The following is a 20167-nucleotide window of genomic DNA, read 5'->3' on the forward strand; positions in this document are numbered from 1 at the left end:
AGTGGTTTAATTCATTCTCTGATCTAATGTAACCACAAAGGCTTTCATGATACATGCCAATTTCTCACCCTACTGGTCATTTTGTCTCAGCAAAACCTTGTTGAAATGAGTTGCCCAGGTTAGCTGTGTGCTGGTTGGCAGTGGGCAGAGGCCACCCTGGAAATACCCTTCAGAAAAGGGGCTGGGCCAGGCAGAGGAAGGAGAGTGGGGAAAGAAGGAAGTGGTGGCCAGGGCTTGCCTATGGGGAGAAGGAGGATACAATGGGCAGGCTTTTGGAGCCGGGGTGGGGGGCTGTTCCCTGGGGCTGGGGCCGTATCAGTGAAGTGGGGCTGAGCAGAGGAGAGGACTGGTGGTCAGAAGAGGTTACTGGTGGGCAGAGGGGTTAAGCAGGGATCTGAGTCAGGAACTCTGGGTGAGGGAATTGACTCTCGGACATGGGAGACGGGAATCTCAAAGAACAGAGGCTGACAGGGTCTGTGGGGTGGGGATTGTGAGAGTGGTGGGAGAAGATTATGGGCTGTGGGTGTTTGCTTGGGAGTCTGGGCTAGTTGAGGGAGAGGTAGGGAAACATTCAGAATCTAGGACAGTGGCCCTCAACACGGTGCCTGTAAGAGCCCTGGTGACCGCCGGGGCATCTATGTGCACCCGCGTACTGTCTGGCGGACAAGCAACCGCCAAAATGTCGTGGAGAAGCAGCATCATCCAGAGGCGTCGCTGCCAAAACGCCACTGATTTTCGGTGGCATTTTGGCGGTGACGCCTCTGGATGACGCTGCTTGTCATTGGCATTTTGGCAGCGATGCCTATTGATGTTGCTGCTTCTCGGTGGCATTTCAGCGGATGCTTGTCCACCAGCCACGGTCCTCGGTGGCTTGTCGTCCAGCGCCCGCCACACAAAAAAGGTTGGGAACCACTGGTCTAGGGTAAGATGGGTTCAGTGGGTGAATCATGGATCATCTCTAAATAAATGTTTCTTTATAAAATTTTCATCCAGTCTCAATTATTATCCCTCAGATTTTGGTAAAGTGAGGCACAGAGAGTTGAGGTAACATAGCTGCATAGCTGGGCTTCGATCACAGGCATTCTTAGCATCTTGATCTCCTTTCTCTAGTCGCCCGGCTATCCTGGTTATCATTATAGGCTGGGATTCTCAAGGGCATCTAAGGGAGTTAGGAGCCCAAGATGTACACGCCTTACTGCCATAGGCTCTGTTTCAAATACCAGGCACCGTTTTCTGCAATTCAGCAGAAGCCCAGGCCTTGGAAGTTAATAAGAGACACAGGGCCAGGATTACAAAGGAGTTTAGGCACTTAAAGAAGGAAATAGCTGCCTATTGGGATTTACAATAGCATGTAAGCAGGTTAAGCACCTCACTCCCACTGAATGACCATGGGACTTAGACACCTAGCTCATTTAGGAGCATTGATCCCCGTAGGTGCCTGTCTCCATCTTTGTAATCCTGGCCCACAGATAACACAGAAGCTGGGCTGGAATCAGGGAACGCTGGGGGAGATCATGGGCCCCGTGTTATGTGGGGTTCAGACATGAGGGACAGAATGGCTCTTTTGGCTTTATCACCTAGGCACCTATGCACTTGCCTGTGGGCCTGTGCTGCTGATTATAATATAATATAATAATCGGATACTTAATGTTTGGAATGTTTTCACCCTTCAGGAAAATTTTGACTTTTCACTGAAAACCAAAAATCCATCCCCTCCACCCCCCAATTTTTGTCAAATGAAAACTTTCTGCTGAATTTTTTTTATCACAAAACCAAAAATTTTGGGTTTTGAGTTTTCAGTTACTTTAGAAACCAATCACAAACTGTTTGGAGAAAAGCAGGAGCTCACTGGGAGTAGAACTGAGAGCTCCTCTCCTAGCTCCACACTGCTGCCAGCTGAGTGTAAATGGTGGTGCAGAACTTACACAGAGTAAGACATGGGACCATGTTTCCAAAGGTATTTAGGTGCCTAGTGGGATTTTCAGAAGCACCTAGGAGCTCACAACTCATTGATTTCAAGGGGTGTTGAGGTTCCAGATGCTTTTGAGAATCCCACTAGGTACCTCAATACCGTTAAAAATCTGCCCCACAGCCCCTCTCAGAAAGCCCTTACAGTCCTAGTAGACAGAGCACAGAAAAGGAGGGAGGGGAAACAGAGGCAGAAAGAGGGGAAATGTCTCTGCCAGTGACTTGCTGTGTGACCTCAGGCCAATCAAGAGTAGAGCCAAAGTGTCCTGACAACCCCTCCACCACACAGTGCAGAGTAAACGATACAACGTAGCATGACAGAGGGATGCTGCTGGTCCATTGTTACACACAGGCTGAAGTGCAGCTGGGAGTTGGTGCCATAAATCAGTTTGGAACAGGCAACAGGCTGTCTAGGCACAGAGCTTAGGGTAGAAAATTAGCAGATGAGCTGCTACTTATGATGCTGGGTGAGTCTACATTATATTGCCCTGTCAAGTGGGAATCAGGCTGTGTTGGCATTTTCATCTATCCATTTCATAGTCAAGCTGTGAGCTTGGTGATGGTTGCAACACAGGGACCTTATTTGGAAGAATTGTTGGGTTTGGATTGTACTTTCTTCCATCCTCCATAGTGCATTTTCTCAAGCCACATATTGGGCCAAATCTTCAGATGGGGTAAAGTAACGAAGCTCTATTGACCCAATATGTCAAAAGGAGTTGACCCAATTTACACTAGTGTGATAATGTAATGGACTGATTGTCATAATGGGACTGACTGATTGTCAGAGATGAGGAACATTCCCTCTGTTGCTCTAATTCTGGCCATTGTCTTTCTCATTCCCACTACAGCAAGCACACCTGTGTGGTGAGGAAGAAAATGTCCAACCGAACCGTGGTGACTGAATTCCTTCTCCTGGGATTCTCTGATGTTCGGGAGCTGCAGATTTTACACTTTGTGGGGTTTCTAGTGCTTTACCTGGCATCCCTGCTGGGGAACCTTCTCATCATCACAGCCATAGCGCTCGACCACCATCTTCACACCCCCATGTACTTCTTCCTGATTAATCTCTCCATCCTAGACCTCGGCTCCATCTCTGTCACCATCCCCAAATCGATGGCCAACTCCCTCATGAACACCAGATCGATTTCTTATTATGGATGTGTCGCCCAAGTCTTTCTCATCTTCTTCTTTGCTTCAGCAGATTTTGCCCTACTGACCATCATGGCATATGACCGATACGTCGCCATCTGCCAACCACTGCACTATGAGACAGTGATGAACAGGAGAGCTTGTGTCCAAATGGCAGCCAGTGCCTGGATCAGTGTTATTCTCTACTCTGCAGTGCACACTGGAAACACATTTGTAATATCCTTCTGTGGAGGCAACGTGGTGGATCAGTTCTTCTGTGAAATCCCCCAGCTCCTCAAGCTCGCCTGCTCTGACTCAGACCTCAGTGAAGTCGGGTTACTCATATTTAGTGTGTGCTTAGGCTCAAGCTGCTTTGTTTTCATAATTGTGTCATATGTTCAGATCTTCACCACAGTACTGAGAATCCCCTCTGAGCAAGGCCGGTATAAAGCCTTCTCCACCTGCCTCCCTCACCTCATTGTGGTCTCCTTGTTTATTTGCACTGGGACCTTTGCCTACTTGAAACCCGCCTCCAGCTCTCCATCAGTTCAAAATCTCTTGGTGGCTGTTCTCTATTCTGTGTTGCCACCAATGATAAATCCAATCATCTACAGCATGAGAAACAAGGAGCTCAAAGGTGCACTGAGTAAACTTATAGGTTGGAGGTTATTCTCTAAGAATAAAGTGTCCTTATTTCTCCTTCAGTAACAATTTCATTCTGTGTTTCTTTATAAATATAATCATCTGACAACATTATTGCCTCCATGAGAAAGTACTGTAAAATCTGTTTATGCAGAATTGGGTATTTACACTAGGAAAAATCCAGACAAACATGGCTCAAGAAAAAAGGAGTTATCATAGGTTTGCACCAATGTAAATAAGATTGGAATCTATCTATCATATACTGCTACTCATCACCATACTATCTGAACCCCTTGCCCATAAAATCAGTAGCCATAGCAAAGTCCCTAGTGAGGTCTCTGGCTCTTCTTATTTTTTTGAGATAAAAACTTGGATTGAGGAATCAGTGCATTTTGCTTAACTGGTTGGTTTGTTTCTTTGTTGCAGGAGGTTGTGGAGGTGGGAAGGCATGGGGAGATGGTGAGGATTTGGTTAGACAGGATTTTCAATGTTTGTCTGTCTTGGAAGTGCCAATATATCATCTCTCTGATGGAGTTTTCTGAGTGAGCTGAAGGTTTGCTCCCCCTCAGTGATAAAAGGGTACAAAAGAGGTTTCTGCGTGGCTGAGTTCCTCCAGAAATGGTTATGCGTATACTCTTGAGGTATGATTGTATTATTAATGATATGTTAGAAAAATAACAATCTTGGTTAGAAGAGGAGTACTTGTGACACATTAGAGACTAACAAATTTATTGGAGCATAAGCTTTCGTGGGCTACAGACCACTTCATCGGATGCACAGCCTGGAACATACTGCAAGAAGATATTTATACATACAGAGAACATGATAAGGGGGAAGTAGCCATAGCAACTTTAAGAGTCCAATCAATTGAGATGAGCTATCATCAGCAGGAGAAAAAAAGGTTGATGGTGGGATGGAAATTGTTAAAATCATGCAGGAATTCTTCGAGGGACAATCTCTATGCAAAAGAATAAATGGAAACAAATCTGACATCAGGAATCATAACATTCAAAAACCAGTAGGAGAACACTTCAAACTCTCTAATCACTCAGTGACAGACATGAAGGTGGCAATTTTACAACAAAAAACCTTAAAAAACAGACTCTAAAGAGAGACTGCTGAACTTGAATTAATATGCAAATTAGATACAATTAACTTAGGTTTGAACAGAGACTGGGAATGCTTGGGCCATTACACTAATTGAATCTCTTTCCCCATGTTAAGTATCCTCACGACTTCTATGGGTCATCTCGATTATCACTTTAAAAGATTTTTTTCTCTAAGGTGCCACAAGTACTCCTTTTTGCGGATACAGACTAACACAGCTGCTACTCTGAAATCTCAGTTAGGTATCTTTTCTATTGTTTTTACGTAAACAAATATGTAAAAACTGTCATTCTTGCTATGGTGGAAAGGGTATTTTGAAGAGAAACTTTCCCCTGAGTTTCCTAAAGAAAATCTGACTCAGAATAATGAGGTCAAATTTGTATTCAATGGAAGCCATTAGAGTTTAGCCCATCACTTCAAGGAGCTCAGGATTTGTCCAATAGCCTCTATACACAAGGATTCAAATTTGGCTGACAGCACCCTGGAGAAAGTGAGTGTGACAGAGAGAAAAGGGTCAGATTTCCCAACTCAGCTAGACCAGCACCAATGCAGAGTAGACCTAAAAACATTACAAGTTTACTACTAATGAGGTTCTGGCCCAAAGTCACTGGGCAGCACTCAGTAGGGACATGAACATGAGTGTAAGTTTCTTGTCTGGTGTCGTTTTGTTCTAACCTTGATGTAAGTGGAAAAGTGTCATCCTTGCACTGATCTGGTGTTCCATAAACCAGCCCATGTAGATTTATTTACATCCAAACTGAGAATGGATCTCTGAAGTTGGCCTGCTATTAGTATTAAAATATCATCTTTGTGCATGGTTTGTGTACACTACATATATGAGAGACAAAAGGAGAGTATGTGATTAGATAGAGAGACAGACAAACAGGACTATTCCTCGTCCTACCACACAACTTCATTTAGTCATAATGATAGATTTCTATTTAATTGTGAATTATGTTAGCTAGCTATCTAGGTAGATAATGAACTTATTGTGCAAATTATTGTGTTTCTTTTCCTGTTAATGATTGTCTATGTCCAGATCATGATTTTCTTATAAGCACTCCTTATTAAACATTATTTAACAAAGATTTTTATGTCTATGTCTTACTCTGTCATTTACAAACAGTTCATCCTAAAATACTTGGTGTTTGAATTTTGAGCTGTTTTGACTGGATACATTTTTAACATGCTCTCTTTTGCTTCTCTGAACAAATGGAAGCATCACACTTGGGATCCTTAAAAATGGGAATGATCTCCTGGTCAGTGAAAAGGGAAGAAGTCTAGTTTGGTTAAGGTGAATTGTATGGATTGTGAATAGGGAATAAGGAGGAGGGAAGGTCTGTAATTGTTGTCAAGTGCAGAAGACTATGGGTGGTGAAGGGCAAAGAGGTCTATGGCTGATTCTGCTGGAGAATGTTTTGGAAGGTGACTGGAGGATAATATTATCATTAGTAGAGGGCAGAGGAGTCTACGGTTGGTGAAGGACAGATTTGTCTGGTTAGTGGAGGACAGAGGAGTCTATGGGTGGTTGAAGGAGGAGAATGTTCTAGCTGACTGATAGGGAAAAATTTGCCATTGGTTAATGGTGAAAAATTACAATTGGTTAATGGGAGAGTTTAATGCTGAAGGAAGGAGAAAGTTACCCAGGATGAATGGGTGAAGATTTGGTGGACCAAGTCAGTGTATTTTGCATATATTCTTACAATACTGGGCAGAGGTCTAGCGTTTGGACTTTCTTACCAGTCCAAATGAACAAATAACACAAATATTGCTGTCACTTGATTTTATGGCATTTCACATCTGAAAACTTGCAAAGATTCTCCAGACTTGGAGTTGTGGGTCTTGCAAGGAACAGCACAATTCAGCTCTTATGTAAACTGTCAGGGCAATGTAACCTACATTAAGGCTGTACCCTCTGATACCAGGGGTGGATTTGGCTCACTGCGTGTTACAGCACCAGTAGTATCCTGTTTCAATAGAGGGGGGAGTCATTCTTCCACTCTTGCTGGCTTCTTTCAGTAATTAGGATTCTGGGACCTGGTGCGTCAGTGACTTTAGACATCACACTGATGAATGGAGTAGAGAGAGAGATCATCATTGACAAGCACTTGCATAGAGAAAGGATCCAATGCCCCGTCCATGTCATCAGTGTTAGGGGTATTCTGATGTAAGGCTCCCACAATCATTCCATTTGAAGCTGTTCCACTCTGGATAAATAATTGTTAGTTTTTTCTGATTTCTTTATGGTGGCCTGTATGAAATGCACTGGGTATCTTTGTCCAGTTCCCAGAAGATGTCTCCCCATCACACTAATGGCCATAATTTGCACCCTTGTGGTCCATTATTAAGGAAGCATGCAGGGATATGGAAAAGAGAATCTCCTTTTATGTACAGAAAGGGTCCTTCCAGGGCAGGGTAGAGGGGGAAGATTCCACAGCTGCCACTTGGGCTTCTGTGTGCTCTGTTTTGTTCTATGACTGGAGGAGTGTTAACAGGACACTTCATCTTGAATAGTCTCTTGGAATATGTGTGAACTACTTATGCTAAACTATGTTTTCTACCTCATATTTAGCTGTGGATCTCCTGGGTTTGTGGGGAGAGGAGGCTGTGGGTCTGTGGCTGGGTCTGTGGGGAGAAATCACTCCCCTCACCATTGTTTTCCCCAGGAATTGAAATGGGGGGGTGGTGGTTTGTTATATTCAGGGGAGTGAGGGCAAACAAAGGTTGAGACTGTGAGTGCAAAGGTGGGCTGTATGCCAACATATTTGTAACCCTTCTGCCTCTTTGAGTTGGCAGCAACAAGGGCCAGGTTCAGCATCTAGGGGTTCCATTTCAATAGCGCAATGAAAAACCGGCTTGAGCCCCCACCCAGTGACCTGGGACAATTACATACTACTCCCTGGGTGCCTCTAGGAGGCAATACTTCCCCTCTCGCAAGCACGGAGTCTGAGTGTAGCAAAATCCATTTAATAAAGGAGGGAAACAATGCGGCATTACGTTGGGGAAACACCACAGACAGGATTAATAACACAAACCATGAGCAAAAGACCCACCTCCCAGTAAGTTTGGCAATGTCCTTTTCCCCTCAGGGTCTTAAGTCCAAATCACTCCAAAGTCCAACAACCCCAAAGTCTCTGTCCCTGGTCAGTGCCGCCCCAGAGTTCAAAAGTTCATCTGCAGAGTTTTACCCCGCCAGCCTGGGTGGAATGGGGGGGCACACAGGGTGTTAAGGGGCACCTTATGTGGGCCAAGGCCAACTGCCCCACCTCTCCACGGAGGTCTGCTGCAGCCGTCACCACAAACGGCTCTGCTCCATCAGCTGCTCCGCTCCGCTCCTCCACAGAACAGCAAGTGGAGCAGAGCAGTTTGCGGAAACTGCTCCGCTCTCCTCCACTTGCTGTTCCGTGGGCCACTCCAACCAACCCACAAGCTGCTCAGCTCCACCAGCTGTCCCCACAAACTGCTCTGTTCCACTCCAACCGTTCTGCAAACTGCTCTGCTCACCACTTAGCAATATATCTTCAGGCTCCCCCACTAGTTAACACAGCACTCAGTGATCTCAGCTCAGTAATTTTAGCTCTTTTAGTGGTTGCACTGTTGGCCCAAAATGAATTCAACTCAGCAGGCTCTAGCTAGACTCCTAGTGGAATCAAAATTAGCTCTGCTATTCAACAATGAAGAGGGAGAGGAATATGTGGAACTGGTGTGCCAGGCCCTCAAAAGGGGTCCATACCTGTCCCCAGCCTCTCTCAATTCACTGGGTTTTGGAACCCATCTCCCTTGTCTAGCGAGTGATACTTAGTTGATGCTGAGACCCTCTGTCATAAAACAGTCTCATAGTCCTTCATTCACATAATCAGGGTAACAACACTTTATTCCTTCTACCCCAATAACTGAGAAATTGGGGATCCCACAGCCGTGAAAGTGACCATTTTGGGCTGCCGTGGGCTCATGCTAGGTGGAGTGGGTGTGCCTATGCAAACAAGATCAGCCCCCTAAGTTCTTTTCCACACTCGCCATAATTAACCACCAGATGTCAGGGTAGAGCTCATCCTGACTCTGCTTATATATTAAAAACTGAAAAATGTTTCATGACCATTTTATTAGATTTAACTCATATTTTAAAATCATCATAAAATTAAAGTTGGCTACTCAAGCCTACTAGGAAGCACAACATCTACATCCATCCTGGCTTCTTGCACTCTTTGGTGTCTTCTGGTGTGTCTGTTACTTCTAGTCCTTCATGACATGCTGATGATCAGGCAGAAGGCAACTTCTTTTAGAAAACAAAATTCTATTTAATGAGGAAAAAGAGCACTCGACTGTAGCTGTTGTGATTGGGAATAGAAAGAGATGAATTCCTACATCTTTCATCCCAGGGAACACAGCACAAAAATTGGGTCAAACCACTAGTGATGATGAAGAAGTCAAAGTTAAATCTTCATTCATTCGTCATATGATATTGGACTCTGTGTTCAAATTCTCTGTTCTGTCCTGATCACCTGGCAACTCCATTGCTGGTAGTGCCTCACTCCACTCAGTGTTTTATAAGACAGACATCTCTAAAAATGACATGAAGGTTGATAAAATGCAGAAATCGTTATTGTAGATTTGTAAGAATTAAGCCTGTGTACTTTTTCAGCTGGTTTAGCAAACACTTCTTGTCCTTTTCACTTAAGGAGTCAATATAAGTACCTTAATTAGTCAACTTCTGAACTGAGTCTTTGCTTCTTCTAGTACATTTTCAGTGGATAACTTTCTGATTGATTCAAGGGTTGCTTCTGTTGCTGGACAAAGATCTTCTACTGTTGCAGCAGATGCCTGGATGGCATTGTATAATGACCCAAGTGGTTTTAACAGTAGACTTACAAGAGCGAGAATGGCAATAGTCTTCTCTGAACGTAGTAGCAAAAGTAGTCCACCAGCCTCACTACTTAGATCCATCTCATCTTGGTGGATACTTTCCAAAGCCAGTAATAACAGTTGCAGTAATTTTAAGACAACAGCCAAGGATCGCTCATGAGAAAGCCAGCAGGTTTTCCCAGGTTGGACTAATTTGAACTTCAATCCCAGTGTATCTTCTAGTTGTTTCCAAGAGGTTCAGTCCTTTTGGACTCTTGCTGAAAAAAAAGGGTATAAAAGCCATTATATTTATGGCTTTTTAATGTCTTTTGAAGATTCTGGAGCTTGTACTAGCACTTGCTGGAGTAGATGGCCTCTGCAGTGCGTATAGGAGAGATTAGGGTTACATTTTTCTCTGAGCAAAGCTTGTACTTCACTATGTCTTCCAGAGATGTTTGTAGCTGCATCAAATGCACAAGCAACCATCTGTTTGGGGTTCAAATTACACACATTTAACTCTTCTAAGATGTCACAGATGCAGCTGATGTGTCTTCTTTAACTTGAACATCTAGAATGCATCTACTGGCCTACCGCAGACATCAATGACATACGAGATGACTTAATACTTGATACTTAATACTTGATGTCTATTTGCACTGGTGCATTCATCACCCATGTATGCACATATTTTGAATTTGGTGAGAGAGTTCTTCGCTTTTTCAACGGCTGAGTCTTTCACTGTTGCACCACTTTCTTCTAGAGAGTAAGCTGAGTTTTTTCAGAAAGATAGTGAGCACTCTTTTTTGCCATTCTTGTTCAAAACCAGTGTCCAAGTTCAGGATTAACAAGTGACAATGCACTTAACATTGGCCTCTGGTTTGTAATGTGTAGTAGGATGCGACAGCCATGTTGGTTCACATAAACTTGAGTTGTGTCTCCAGCATTCTTAACAGCCTCAGTAAGTTCTTATAAAATTGGATTTGACAGTGGCTGCCTTATACGGCTTTCTGCATGTTAATGCAGTCCAGAGGGATGGTGTTTTCTAGCCTTTTCATATAAGTTGCCAGTATTGGTTTAGCTGATCAGTCTGGCAAACCAAGCTCCTCCACTTTTACTATATAAAGGGTATGGAACAGCTGCCGTATGAGGCGATATTAATAAGACTGGGACTTTTCAGCTTGGAAAAGAGACGACTAATAGGCGATATGATAGAGGCTTATAAAACCTTGACTGGTGTGTAGAAAATCAATAAGGAAGTGTTATTTACACCTTCACTTAACACAGGAACCAGGGGCCACCCAATGAAATTAATAGACAGCAGGTTTAAAACAAACAAAAGGAAATATTTTTTCACACAACACACAGTCATCCATGGAACTAATTGCCAGGAATGTTGTGGAGGCCAAAATTATAAAAGGGTTTAAAAAAGAACTGGATGAGTTCATGGAGGTTAGGTCCATCAGTGACTTTTATCCAGGGTGGGCAGGGATGCAAAACCATGCTCTGGGTGTCCCTAGTCTCTGTTTGCCAGAAGCTGGGAGTGGATAACAGGGGATGTATCAGTCCCTGATTCCCTATTCTGTTCATTCCCTCTGAAGCAACTGGAATAGTCACTGTAGGAAGACAGGATACTGGGATAGATGGACCATTGGTCTGACCCAATATGGCCATTCTTACATAAAAATAATTATAAGAATAAAATGTTTAGTACAGAAACTCACCAAGATAATGACCTCTTGAGAAAGCGATGTTGTGAGATAACGACCTTGGCAAATAATGCATTTTAAAAATCTTGGCCTTTTCTATCTATCTATCTATCTATCTATCTATCTATCTATCTATCTATCTATCTATCTATCTATCTATCTATCTATCTATCTATCTAAGTTTCCCAGTCACAAATCTAGCATTCTGGAGTGAAGTCACTAAAACACAGTCCAAAGCTCTGGCCACTTTGTTTGTCATGTCACTATTCTCTCTACCGCTCTCTCCTCAATTGCCCTGCACTGTCACCTTCTGCTGCCACCTGCCACTGTGATCTCTGCAAGTTGGTCTCTCGAGGTTCCACCCAGCTCTCAATGATTTCAGCTCTCAGTGGGGGAATCTTGCTGCCAGATCTAATGCAGCCAAGGGCGCTGAGGGAATTGGCTGATGTGATGGCAGAGGTATTAGCCATTATCTTTGAAAATTCATGGAAATCGGGGGAGGTCCAGAACCATTGGAAAAAGGCAAATATAGTGCCCATATTTTAAAAAGTGAAGAAAGAGAACCCGGGGAACTACAGATCGGTCAGCTTCACTTCAGTCCCTGGCAAAATCATGGAGCAGGTCCTCAAGAAATCCATTTTGAAGCACTGGGAGGAGAGGAAGGTGATCAGGTACAGTCATCACGGATTCACCAAGGGCAAATGAACCTGATTGCCTTCTATGATGAGATAACTGGCTCTGTGGATATGGGGAAAGCAGTGGACATGATATATCTTTACTTTAGCAAAGTTTTTTGTATGGTATCCCACATTATTCTTGCCAGCAAGTTAAAAAAAAGTATGGATTGGATGAATGGACTATAAGGTGCATAGAAAGCTGGCTAGATTGTCGGGCTCAATGGGTAGTGATCAATGGCTTGATGTCTAGTTGGCAGCTGGTATCAAGCACAGTGCCCCAGTGGTCAGGCCTGGGGCCAGTTTTGTTCAACATCTTTATTAATGATCTGGATAATGGGATGAATTGTACCCTCAGCAAGTTTGCAGATGACAGTAAGCTGAGGGGAGAGGTAAATACACTGGAGGGTAGGGATAGGATCCAGAGTGACCTAGACAAATTGGAGGATTGGGTGAAAAGAAATCTGATGAATTTCAACAAGGACAAGTGCAGAGTTCTGCACTTAGGAAGGAAGAATTCCATGCACCGCTACAAGCTGGGGAGTGACTGGCTAAGCAGCAGTTCTGCAGAAAAGGACCTGGGTATTACAGTGGATGAGAAGCTGGATATGAGTCCGCAGTATGCCCTTATTGCCAAGAAGGCCAATGACATATTGGGCTTTATTAGTAGGAACATTGCCAGCAGATTGAGGAAAGTTATTATTCCCGTCTATTTGGCATTGGTGAGGCCATATCTGTAGTATTGCATCCAGTTTTGGTCCCCCCACTACAGAAAGGATGCAGACAAATTGGAGTTCAGCTGAGGGCAACAAAAATGATTAGGGGGCTGTTGCACATGACTTACAAGGAGAGGCTGAGGAAACTGTGGTTATTTAGTCTGCAGAACAGAAGAGTGAGGGGGGATTTGATAGCAGTCTTCAGTTACCTGAAGTCAGATTCTATAAAGGATGGAGCTAGCTGTTCTCAGTGGTGGCAGATGACTGAACAAGAAGCAATGCTCTCAAGTTGCAGTGAGGGAGGTCTAGGTTGGATATTAGGAAAAACTGGGAGGGTGATGAAGCACTGGAATGGATTACCTAGGGAGGTGGTGGAATCTCCATCCTTAGAGGTTTTCAAGGCCTGGCTTGACAAAGCACTGGCTGGGATGATTTAGTTCATGTCAGTCCTGCTTTGAGCAGGGGATTGAACTAGATGACCTCCTGAGGTCTCTTCCAATCCTAATATTCTATGATTCTAGAACAGGCTGGGCTTTTTCCATAGAAACAGTATCTCACAGCAGGAATAAGCATTTAGACCTAATTATCAGTGATTTCAGCTCTAGCAGTCATGTAACAAACCAGAAGACTCTCTATGGAGCCTAATCAGCTCTATCTCTAAACAGAAGAGAGGGGCAGGTCAAATAGTGCCTGTGACTCTTAGGCAGAGCCCACACCACCAAGCAAAACACCTGTGCCCCCACTCTCTCTCTCTCTTCACTAGAATATGGCATCCAAACCTCCTGCTTAGGGAGTGCAGTTCAGTTGAGGGTGATCACTGCTTAATTTGTAATGAACTAAGTGTTGTGATACAAACAAGTCTGTTACTTTCATAACTGTTGTGACAAGCCCAGAGGTCCCAGAGCTATGACCTGCCAAGCCTGAAGGTGCCAGGGCTCAAATCTGGCAAGCCATAGCACAGATTAAGCACTGAGGGAAATCCGGTCATTGAGGCAGGCTAAGTACAGTTATAATATATGGAGATATACCTCTCTCACAGAGCTGGAAGGGACCCCAAAGAGTCATGGAGTCCAGCCCCCAGCCTTCGCTAGTAGGACCAAGTACTGATTTTGGGCCAGATATCTAAGTGACCCTCTCAAGGACTGAGCTTACAACCCTGGGTTTAGGAGGCCAATGCTAAAACCACTGAACTACCCCTCAGCTCTGCTGCCCCCTTATTCATGCAATAAGGATAACAACATTTCTTGACCCCCACATTTAATACTTTCATGATTTGTGACCCATATCACCCAAAATTGATCACTTGGACAACACAGCTGTCTGCTGGATACCTAGGCAGAGTAGGTGTCTTCGTGCAAATACAGTCTGGTCCTGAAGCCTTTACATCCATCCCTAACTCATCACTAGATGAGAGCTCATTCAGACCTGGCTTATAAATAATAATTTGAAATGATTAGGCAGGCCAATATTGCTGAAACAAATGTGCTGGCATAGTCATAAATGACAGCTGTATGAGGAGGCAAGTCTTTCTTCAGATTTTTCAAACCCATTATGCTTTCTCAGGTACAAGCTATGATTTTTTCAACAGCTGTCAGACTTCCTCAGCTCATTGGATCCTTGTGAGTGCCTGGTCCTGGGCGGGGACTTTAACAGCACCCTTGAGGAGTGGGACTGCTTGGGGACTGAGCGGTGTCCAGCTGCCATGGACATCCTTTGGGAGTGTGGAAGCAGGGAAAGCTTCAATAAGGATTTGAAGGGGATTTTAATGCATGTTAGTCAGTTAGCAAGAGTCAGGCCATACTGTAACCCTAATGACGTGAGACTTGTAGGAGCAAAGATAGTGCGAGGCGACAGGACAGGAACTGTGTACAAAGTTATTACGACCTTGCAATCACTAACCAAAATGCAGGCTTGCTTTTCTTAGGAGTGAGACAATAAGATAAGCCTTTCTGCTATGTATAAACAAAATGTATTTGTTGCTTTTTACTGTCTCCATGATTGCTAGAAATTGTCTGTAACAAAGGTATAAAGGCTTGATGTAATTGTTTACCAGTTGAGAGACCTGTCCAGGACTGGGGCGACCCTGTGTCCTATGGCACTCTCTCCCTCCATTGTAATTACTGGAGAAATAATAAAGTATTTGATTTTGCTGCACCCAAACAAAAAGCGAGAACTGAGTTTTTCTTTGACAATTTGGGGGCTCGTCCGGGATGGCAACGCCCACGGACCCACAGACGGCTACTACGGATCATTCCCCTTCGAACCCCATGGCGCCACATGAGAGGTATGAGACCTTTTGAAATCTCTATTGGGGAATCGGAGGAGGACTTTCCGTGAGGACGTCTGTCTCTGTTGGGCTCACGCCATCTGAACTTATTGACTGTGCAGCAGGATCAGATGCTCCTACAAGTCTCACGTCATTAGGGTTACAGTATGGCCTGACTCTTGCTAACTGACTAACATGCATTAAAATCCCCTTCAAATCCTTATTGAAGCTTTCCCTGCTTCCACAGGAGATTGTCGACCATCACTCCCTGGTGGTCATCTGTCATGACTACCACCCAGATGACATGTCAACATTCACCTTAATCCAGGTGGAGACTGGTTGATTGTGGCACCCCTGGTTGGATCACATTTACTATCACACTGTCAACTTCCATAGGTCCAAGCCTCCAGCATCTGGCTGGCCTGGTTGTCAGATCTGGTGACCAAGGCCAGCCTACTGGCACTTTAATAACAGCTAGCCAGAGGATGTGGCTTTCGTGGCAGTCTTCCGGGAGTGCTGGGATTTTCAAAAGCCCAGATAACTCCCTTAAGCACCTTTGACAACACCAACCTCTATCCAGGGTTATCTCAGTTGGTAAAGAACAGGACTCTTAATTTCAGAGTTGTGGGTTCAAGCTCCATGTTGGGCATTTGCTCTTGCAGCCTTAGGGTATGTCTATACTATGAATGTGGTTGATTTAATAGAAGTCGATCTTTAGAAAACAATTTTATACAGTCCGTCGCATATGTCCCCACTAAGTGCAGTAGATCTGCGGAGTGTGTCCTCAATACCAGGTCTAGCATCGACTCATGTAGTGGTGCACTGTGGGTAGCTATCCCACAGTCCCTGCTGCCCATTGTTTAGGCACCTAACTCCCATTGAATGCCTATGGGATTTGGGCACTTAGCTCACATAGGACCATTGATAAATCCCAGTCAGTGCCTGTGTCCATCTAATTAGATGCCTAAATCCATTTGTAATCTTGGTTTACAGATAACACAGATGATGGGCAGGAATCAGGGGAGACCAGGGGAGACCGTAGGCCCTGTGCTAGGCAGGGGATCAGATTAGAGGATCAGAAGGACCTTTTTGGCTTTATCACCTAGACATCTATGCACTTGCCTCTGGGCCTTTGCTGCTGAGCTGTGCAGGGCTCCAGGGAGAAAGTCCCACTAGCCCTTAAGAAATAGAAGTGAATAAATCACCTTCCTGCATCATCAGTTCTTTAATGCCAGTGTAAATCAAAGACACGGCTCATCAACAGAAAGCAACAGATCAGAGTCTAGTTCAGCCACAGAGTGAGGGGTGAAAGAACGTTCAGATACCTGGGACTTTAGCTTCTAGATTGTGGAATATAGATAGATATTGACCAAAGAACCCTCGTGCTGGAGACTGAATGCATCATATATTGGGGAAAACATCCACAAAGATCAACACAGTAAGTTTATTATTTCAATTAAATATATATGGGGATCAACATACAGGGGGAAATTAAGATGATAAATATGACTTACAATATGAACTCGTTAAGACTTTACTTTTAGTTTAATCAATTATCTATGCTGATAGGAATTTTTCCGCCTCTCAGAAAAGGTTGACTTTTCACTGAAAATGCAAAATCAATTAATTTATTTTTTAACTTTTGGCAGATGAAGACTTTCTACTGAAAACTATATTTTAATCACAAAACCAAAAATTTTTGGTTTTTTGAGTTTTCACATTTTTTACACAATAATCCCAAAATGTTTGAGAAAAGCAAACTGATTCTGAAATTTGTTGTCATTTAGCTAAAAAAACAACATCCATTATAAAAGATACAGCTAAAAATTTCCAAACAGCCTTAAACTTTAAATACGTTGGGGAACATTAATATTCTCTGATAAAGCATTAATTTCAAGTCCATTTATTCTATTGCATCTGTGTGATTTCTCTTTCAGAGGGATAGTTGCAAGAAGGTAACAATGGAATAACCAGTAACGTTGATAGCACACAGACTGTGTTTAATACAGACTAGCCTTTTTAACCCTGGGTTAGAGTTGAACCAAGCAACCAAACACCGTCTATCCTGACCCCATTCAAGGACATCATAGAATCTCAGGGTTGGAAGGGACCTAGCTCCACACTCTGCTGGCTGAGTATAAATGATGTAAATGGCTGTGCAGAACTTACACATAACAAGACACAGGGCCATGTTTCCAAAGGTATTTTGGTGCCTACTGGGATTTTCAGAAGCACCTAGGAGTTTATAACTTGTTAATTTCAAGGGGTGTTGGGGGCCTAGATGTTTTGAGAATCCCAAAAGCCCTTACAGTCCTAGTAGACAGAGCAGAGAAAGGAAGGGAAGGGAAACAGAGGCAGAAAGAGGGCAAATAACTGGCCCAAGGTCACACAGCAGGTCATTGGCAGAGACAAGAGTAGAGCCCAAGTGTCCTGACAACCCCTGCACCACACAGCACAGTGTAAACGATACAATACAGTGGTGATGGAGGGATGCTGCTAGTCTATTATTTCATGCATTTAAAATGTGTTGGCATTTTAGTCTATTTGTTTCGTGGCCAAGCTGTGAGCTTGGTGAAGGTCGCAACAGAGGGGCGCCTCTGGAAGAATAGTTGGATTTGGCTTGCATTTTGTTCCATCCTTCATACTGTAATTCAACAGGCCACATCTTGGGCCAAATCCTCAGGTGGGGTAAAGTAACGAAGCTCTATTTACTTTAAAGGAGCTGACCCAATCACACTAGTGTGATAAAGTGACTGATTGATTGTCAGAAGCGAGGAGCACTAACAACATCTAATCATTGTAAGTGATGAGTGCTGTGCACCTTTGACATTCATATAATAACATATTACAGAAAGGGCAATCAGGGCTATTCCCTCTGTTGCTCTAATTCTGACCATTATCTTTCTCATTCCCCCTACAGCCAGCACACCGTGTGCTGAGGAAGAAAATGTCCAACCAAACCGCTGTGACCGAGTTCCTTCTCATGGGATTCTCTGATGTTCGGGAGCTGCAGATTTTACACTTTGTGGTATTTCTAGTTCTTTACCTTTTATCGCTGGTGGGAAACCTTCTCATCTTCATAGCCATAGCCCTTGACCATCACCTTCACACTCCTATGTACTTCTTCCTGATGAATCTGTCCATCCTAGACCTCGGTTCTGTCTCTGTCACCATCCCCAAATCCATGGTGAACTCCCTCATGAACACCAGATGGATTTCTTATTCTGGATGTGTTGCCCAAGTCTTTCTCTTTGCCTTCTTTGCTTCAGCAGATTATGCCATACTGACTGTCATGGCATATGATCGATACGTCGCCATCTGCCAACCATTGTACTATGAGACTGTGATGAATAGGAGAGCTTGTGTCCAAATGGCAGGCAGTGCCTGGATCAGTGTTTTTCTCTACTCTGCAGTGCACACTGGAAACACGTTTGCAATATCCTTCTGTGGAGGCAACATGGTGGATCAGTTCTTCTGTGAAATTCCCCAGCTCCTCAAACTCGCCTGCTCTGGCTCAGACCTCAGGGAACTTGGGCTTCTCATCTTTAGTTTATTCTTATGCTTAAGCTGCTTTGTTTTCATAATTGTTTCATATGTTCAGATCTTCACCACAGTGCTGAGAATCCCCTCTGAGCAGGGCCAGTATAAAGCCTTCTCCACCTGCCTTCCTCACCTCATTGTGGTCTCCTTGCTTGTTGGCACTTCTACTTTTGCATACCTGAAACCCATCTTCAGCTCTCCAGCAGCTCGGAATCTCATGGTGGCAGTTCTCTATTCTGTGTTGCCACCAATGATGAATCCAATTATCTACAGCATGAGGAACAAGGAGCTCAAAAGTGCACTGAGTAAACTGATAGGTTGGAGGTTATTTATTAAGAATTAAATGTCCACATTTATCTTTTGATCATGATTTCATTCTGTGTTTCTTTAGAAATATTATTATCTGACAATATTATTGTCTCCATGAGAACATAACATGCTATCTCTTCATGCAGAATTGGGTATTGACACTAGTAAAAATCCAGACAAACTTGACTGAAGAGAAAAAAAAAGCATTATTAAAGGTACACCAATGTAAATAAGATCAGAATCTATCTATCTATCTATTAATTATAAAGTGTTACCCATCACCATACTATATGAGCACTTTGCACATAATGTCAGTAGCCATAGGAAAAGTCTCTAGTAGGGTCTCTGGCTCTTCTTATTTTGGGGGCTAAAAAGTCTGATCGAGATATCAATGCATATGTTGTTTGTTTCTCTGTTTTTTAATTTATTTTTGTTTAGCTGTGTAGCAGGGTGCTGGTGCAAAAGCACCTAATTAGCCCCTGCTCAGCCAGTCCCAATCAGGAGAAATAGATTGGGGCTGGGGAAAAGGCTGGTGCCTGGACTCTGGAACTAGCTGCACCTGTGGGCCTGCTAGTAGAAGAGCTATAAAGGCTGGCTAGCAGCCAGTGCAAAGGGGGGGATGGCCAGGGAAGGGGTAGTCTCCAGGCTGAAGGGAGACCCCCCTGTAAAGAGGAGATAGGAAGACCTGTAGGTTTGTAAATAGTATAGCTGGTGGTGGGAACTGTGTGTAAATAAAAGCCACGGGTGCTGCAGCAAGAAAAGCCTCACAGTGCTTTATTGAGGGAGCACACAGCTCAGCAGGGGGGCGGCCCAGGAAAGGACCCGGTTACAAGCTGGTTGGTTGGTGGTTTGATTTTTTGCTTGTTCCAGGTGGTTTTGGAGGTGGAAAGTCCCAGTGAGATGGTGAGTGTTTGGTTTTACAGGGTTTTCAATGTTTGTCCTCTCTTGGGAGTGCCCATATGTCATCTCTTAGAGGTTTTTCTGAGCGTTCTGAAAATTTGCTTCCCGCAATGATAAAAGGGTGCAAACGAGGTTTCTGCATGGTTGAATTCCTGCTGAAATGACTATGTATATACTGTTGGGGTATTATTATATTGTTAATGATGTGTTGGGGAACAAAGTCTCAGGGAGGCAGCTTTTAATCATTTTAACCTAAATGATTATGTAAATACTGTGTCATTGGTGCTGTGGTGGAAAGGCTGTTCTGAAGAGAAACTTTTTCAAGAGTTTCCTAAAGAAAATCTGACTTGGGATAATGAGGCCAAAATT

The 20167-nt window shown here is 43.7% G+C and overlaps 2 protein-coding genes across 2 annotated transcripts; both read left to right on the top strand.

The window, feature by feature from the left end:
* The first annotated feature begins 2844 nt into the window (after positions 1 to 2844).
* LOC123346520 (olfactory receptor 14A16-like) lies at positions 2845 to 3804 on the top strand. The gene has a single exon (XM_044983968.1). It carries the CDS (start codon positions 2845 to 2847, stop codon positions 3802 to 3804), a length of 960 nt encoding a protein of 319 aa, XP_044839903.1.
* Positions 3805 to 17996: 14192 nt separating this feature from the next.
* LOC123345397 (olfactory receptor 14A16-like) lies at positions 17997 to 18932 on the top strand. The gene has a single exon (XM_044982211.1). The coding sequence runs from the start codon at positions 17997 to 17999 to the stop codon at positions 18930 to 18932; it is 936 nt and encodes a 311-aa protein (XP_044838146.1).
* The last annotated feature ends 1235 nt before the right edge of the window (positions 18933 to 20167 follow it).

The sequence above is a fragment of the Mauremys mutica genome, chromosome 12 (genome assembly GCF_020497125.1).
Source record: "Mauremys mutica isolate MM-2020 ecotype Southern chromosome 12, ASM2049712v1, whole genome shotgun sequence".
Taxonomy (NCBI): domain Eukaryota; kingdom Metazoa; phylum Chordata; order Testudines; family Geoemydidae; genus Mauremys; species Mauremys mutica.

Coding starts and splice junctions, on each gene's coding strand:
- LOC123345397 (XM_044982211.1), top strand. CDS start 17,997: ATGTCCAACCAAACCGCTGTGACCGAGTTCCTTCTCATGGGATTCTCT.
- LOC123346520 (XM_044983968.1), top strand. CDS start 2,845: ATGTCCAACCGAACCGTGGTGACTGAATTCCTTCTCCTGGGATTCTCT.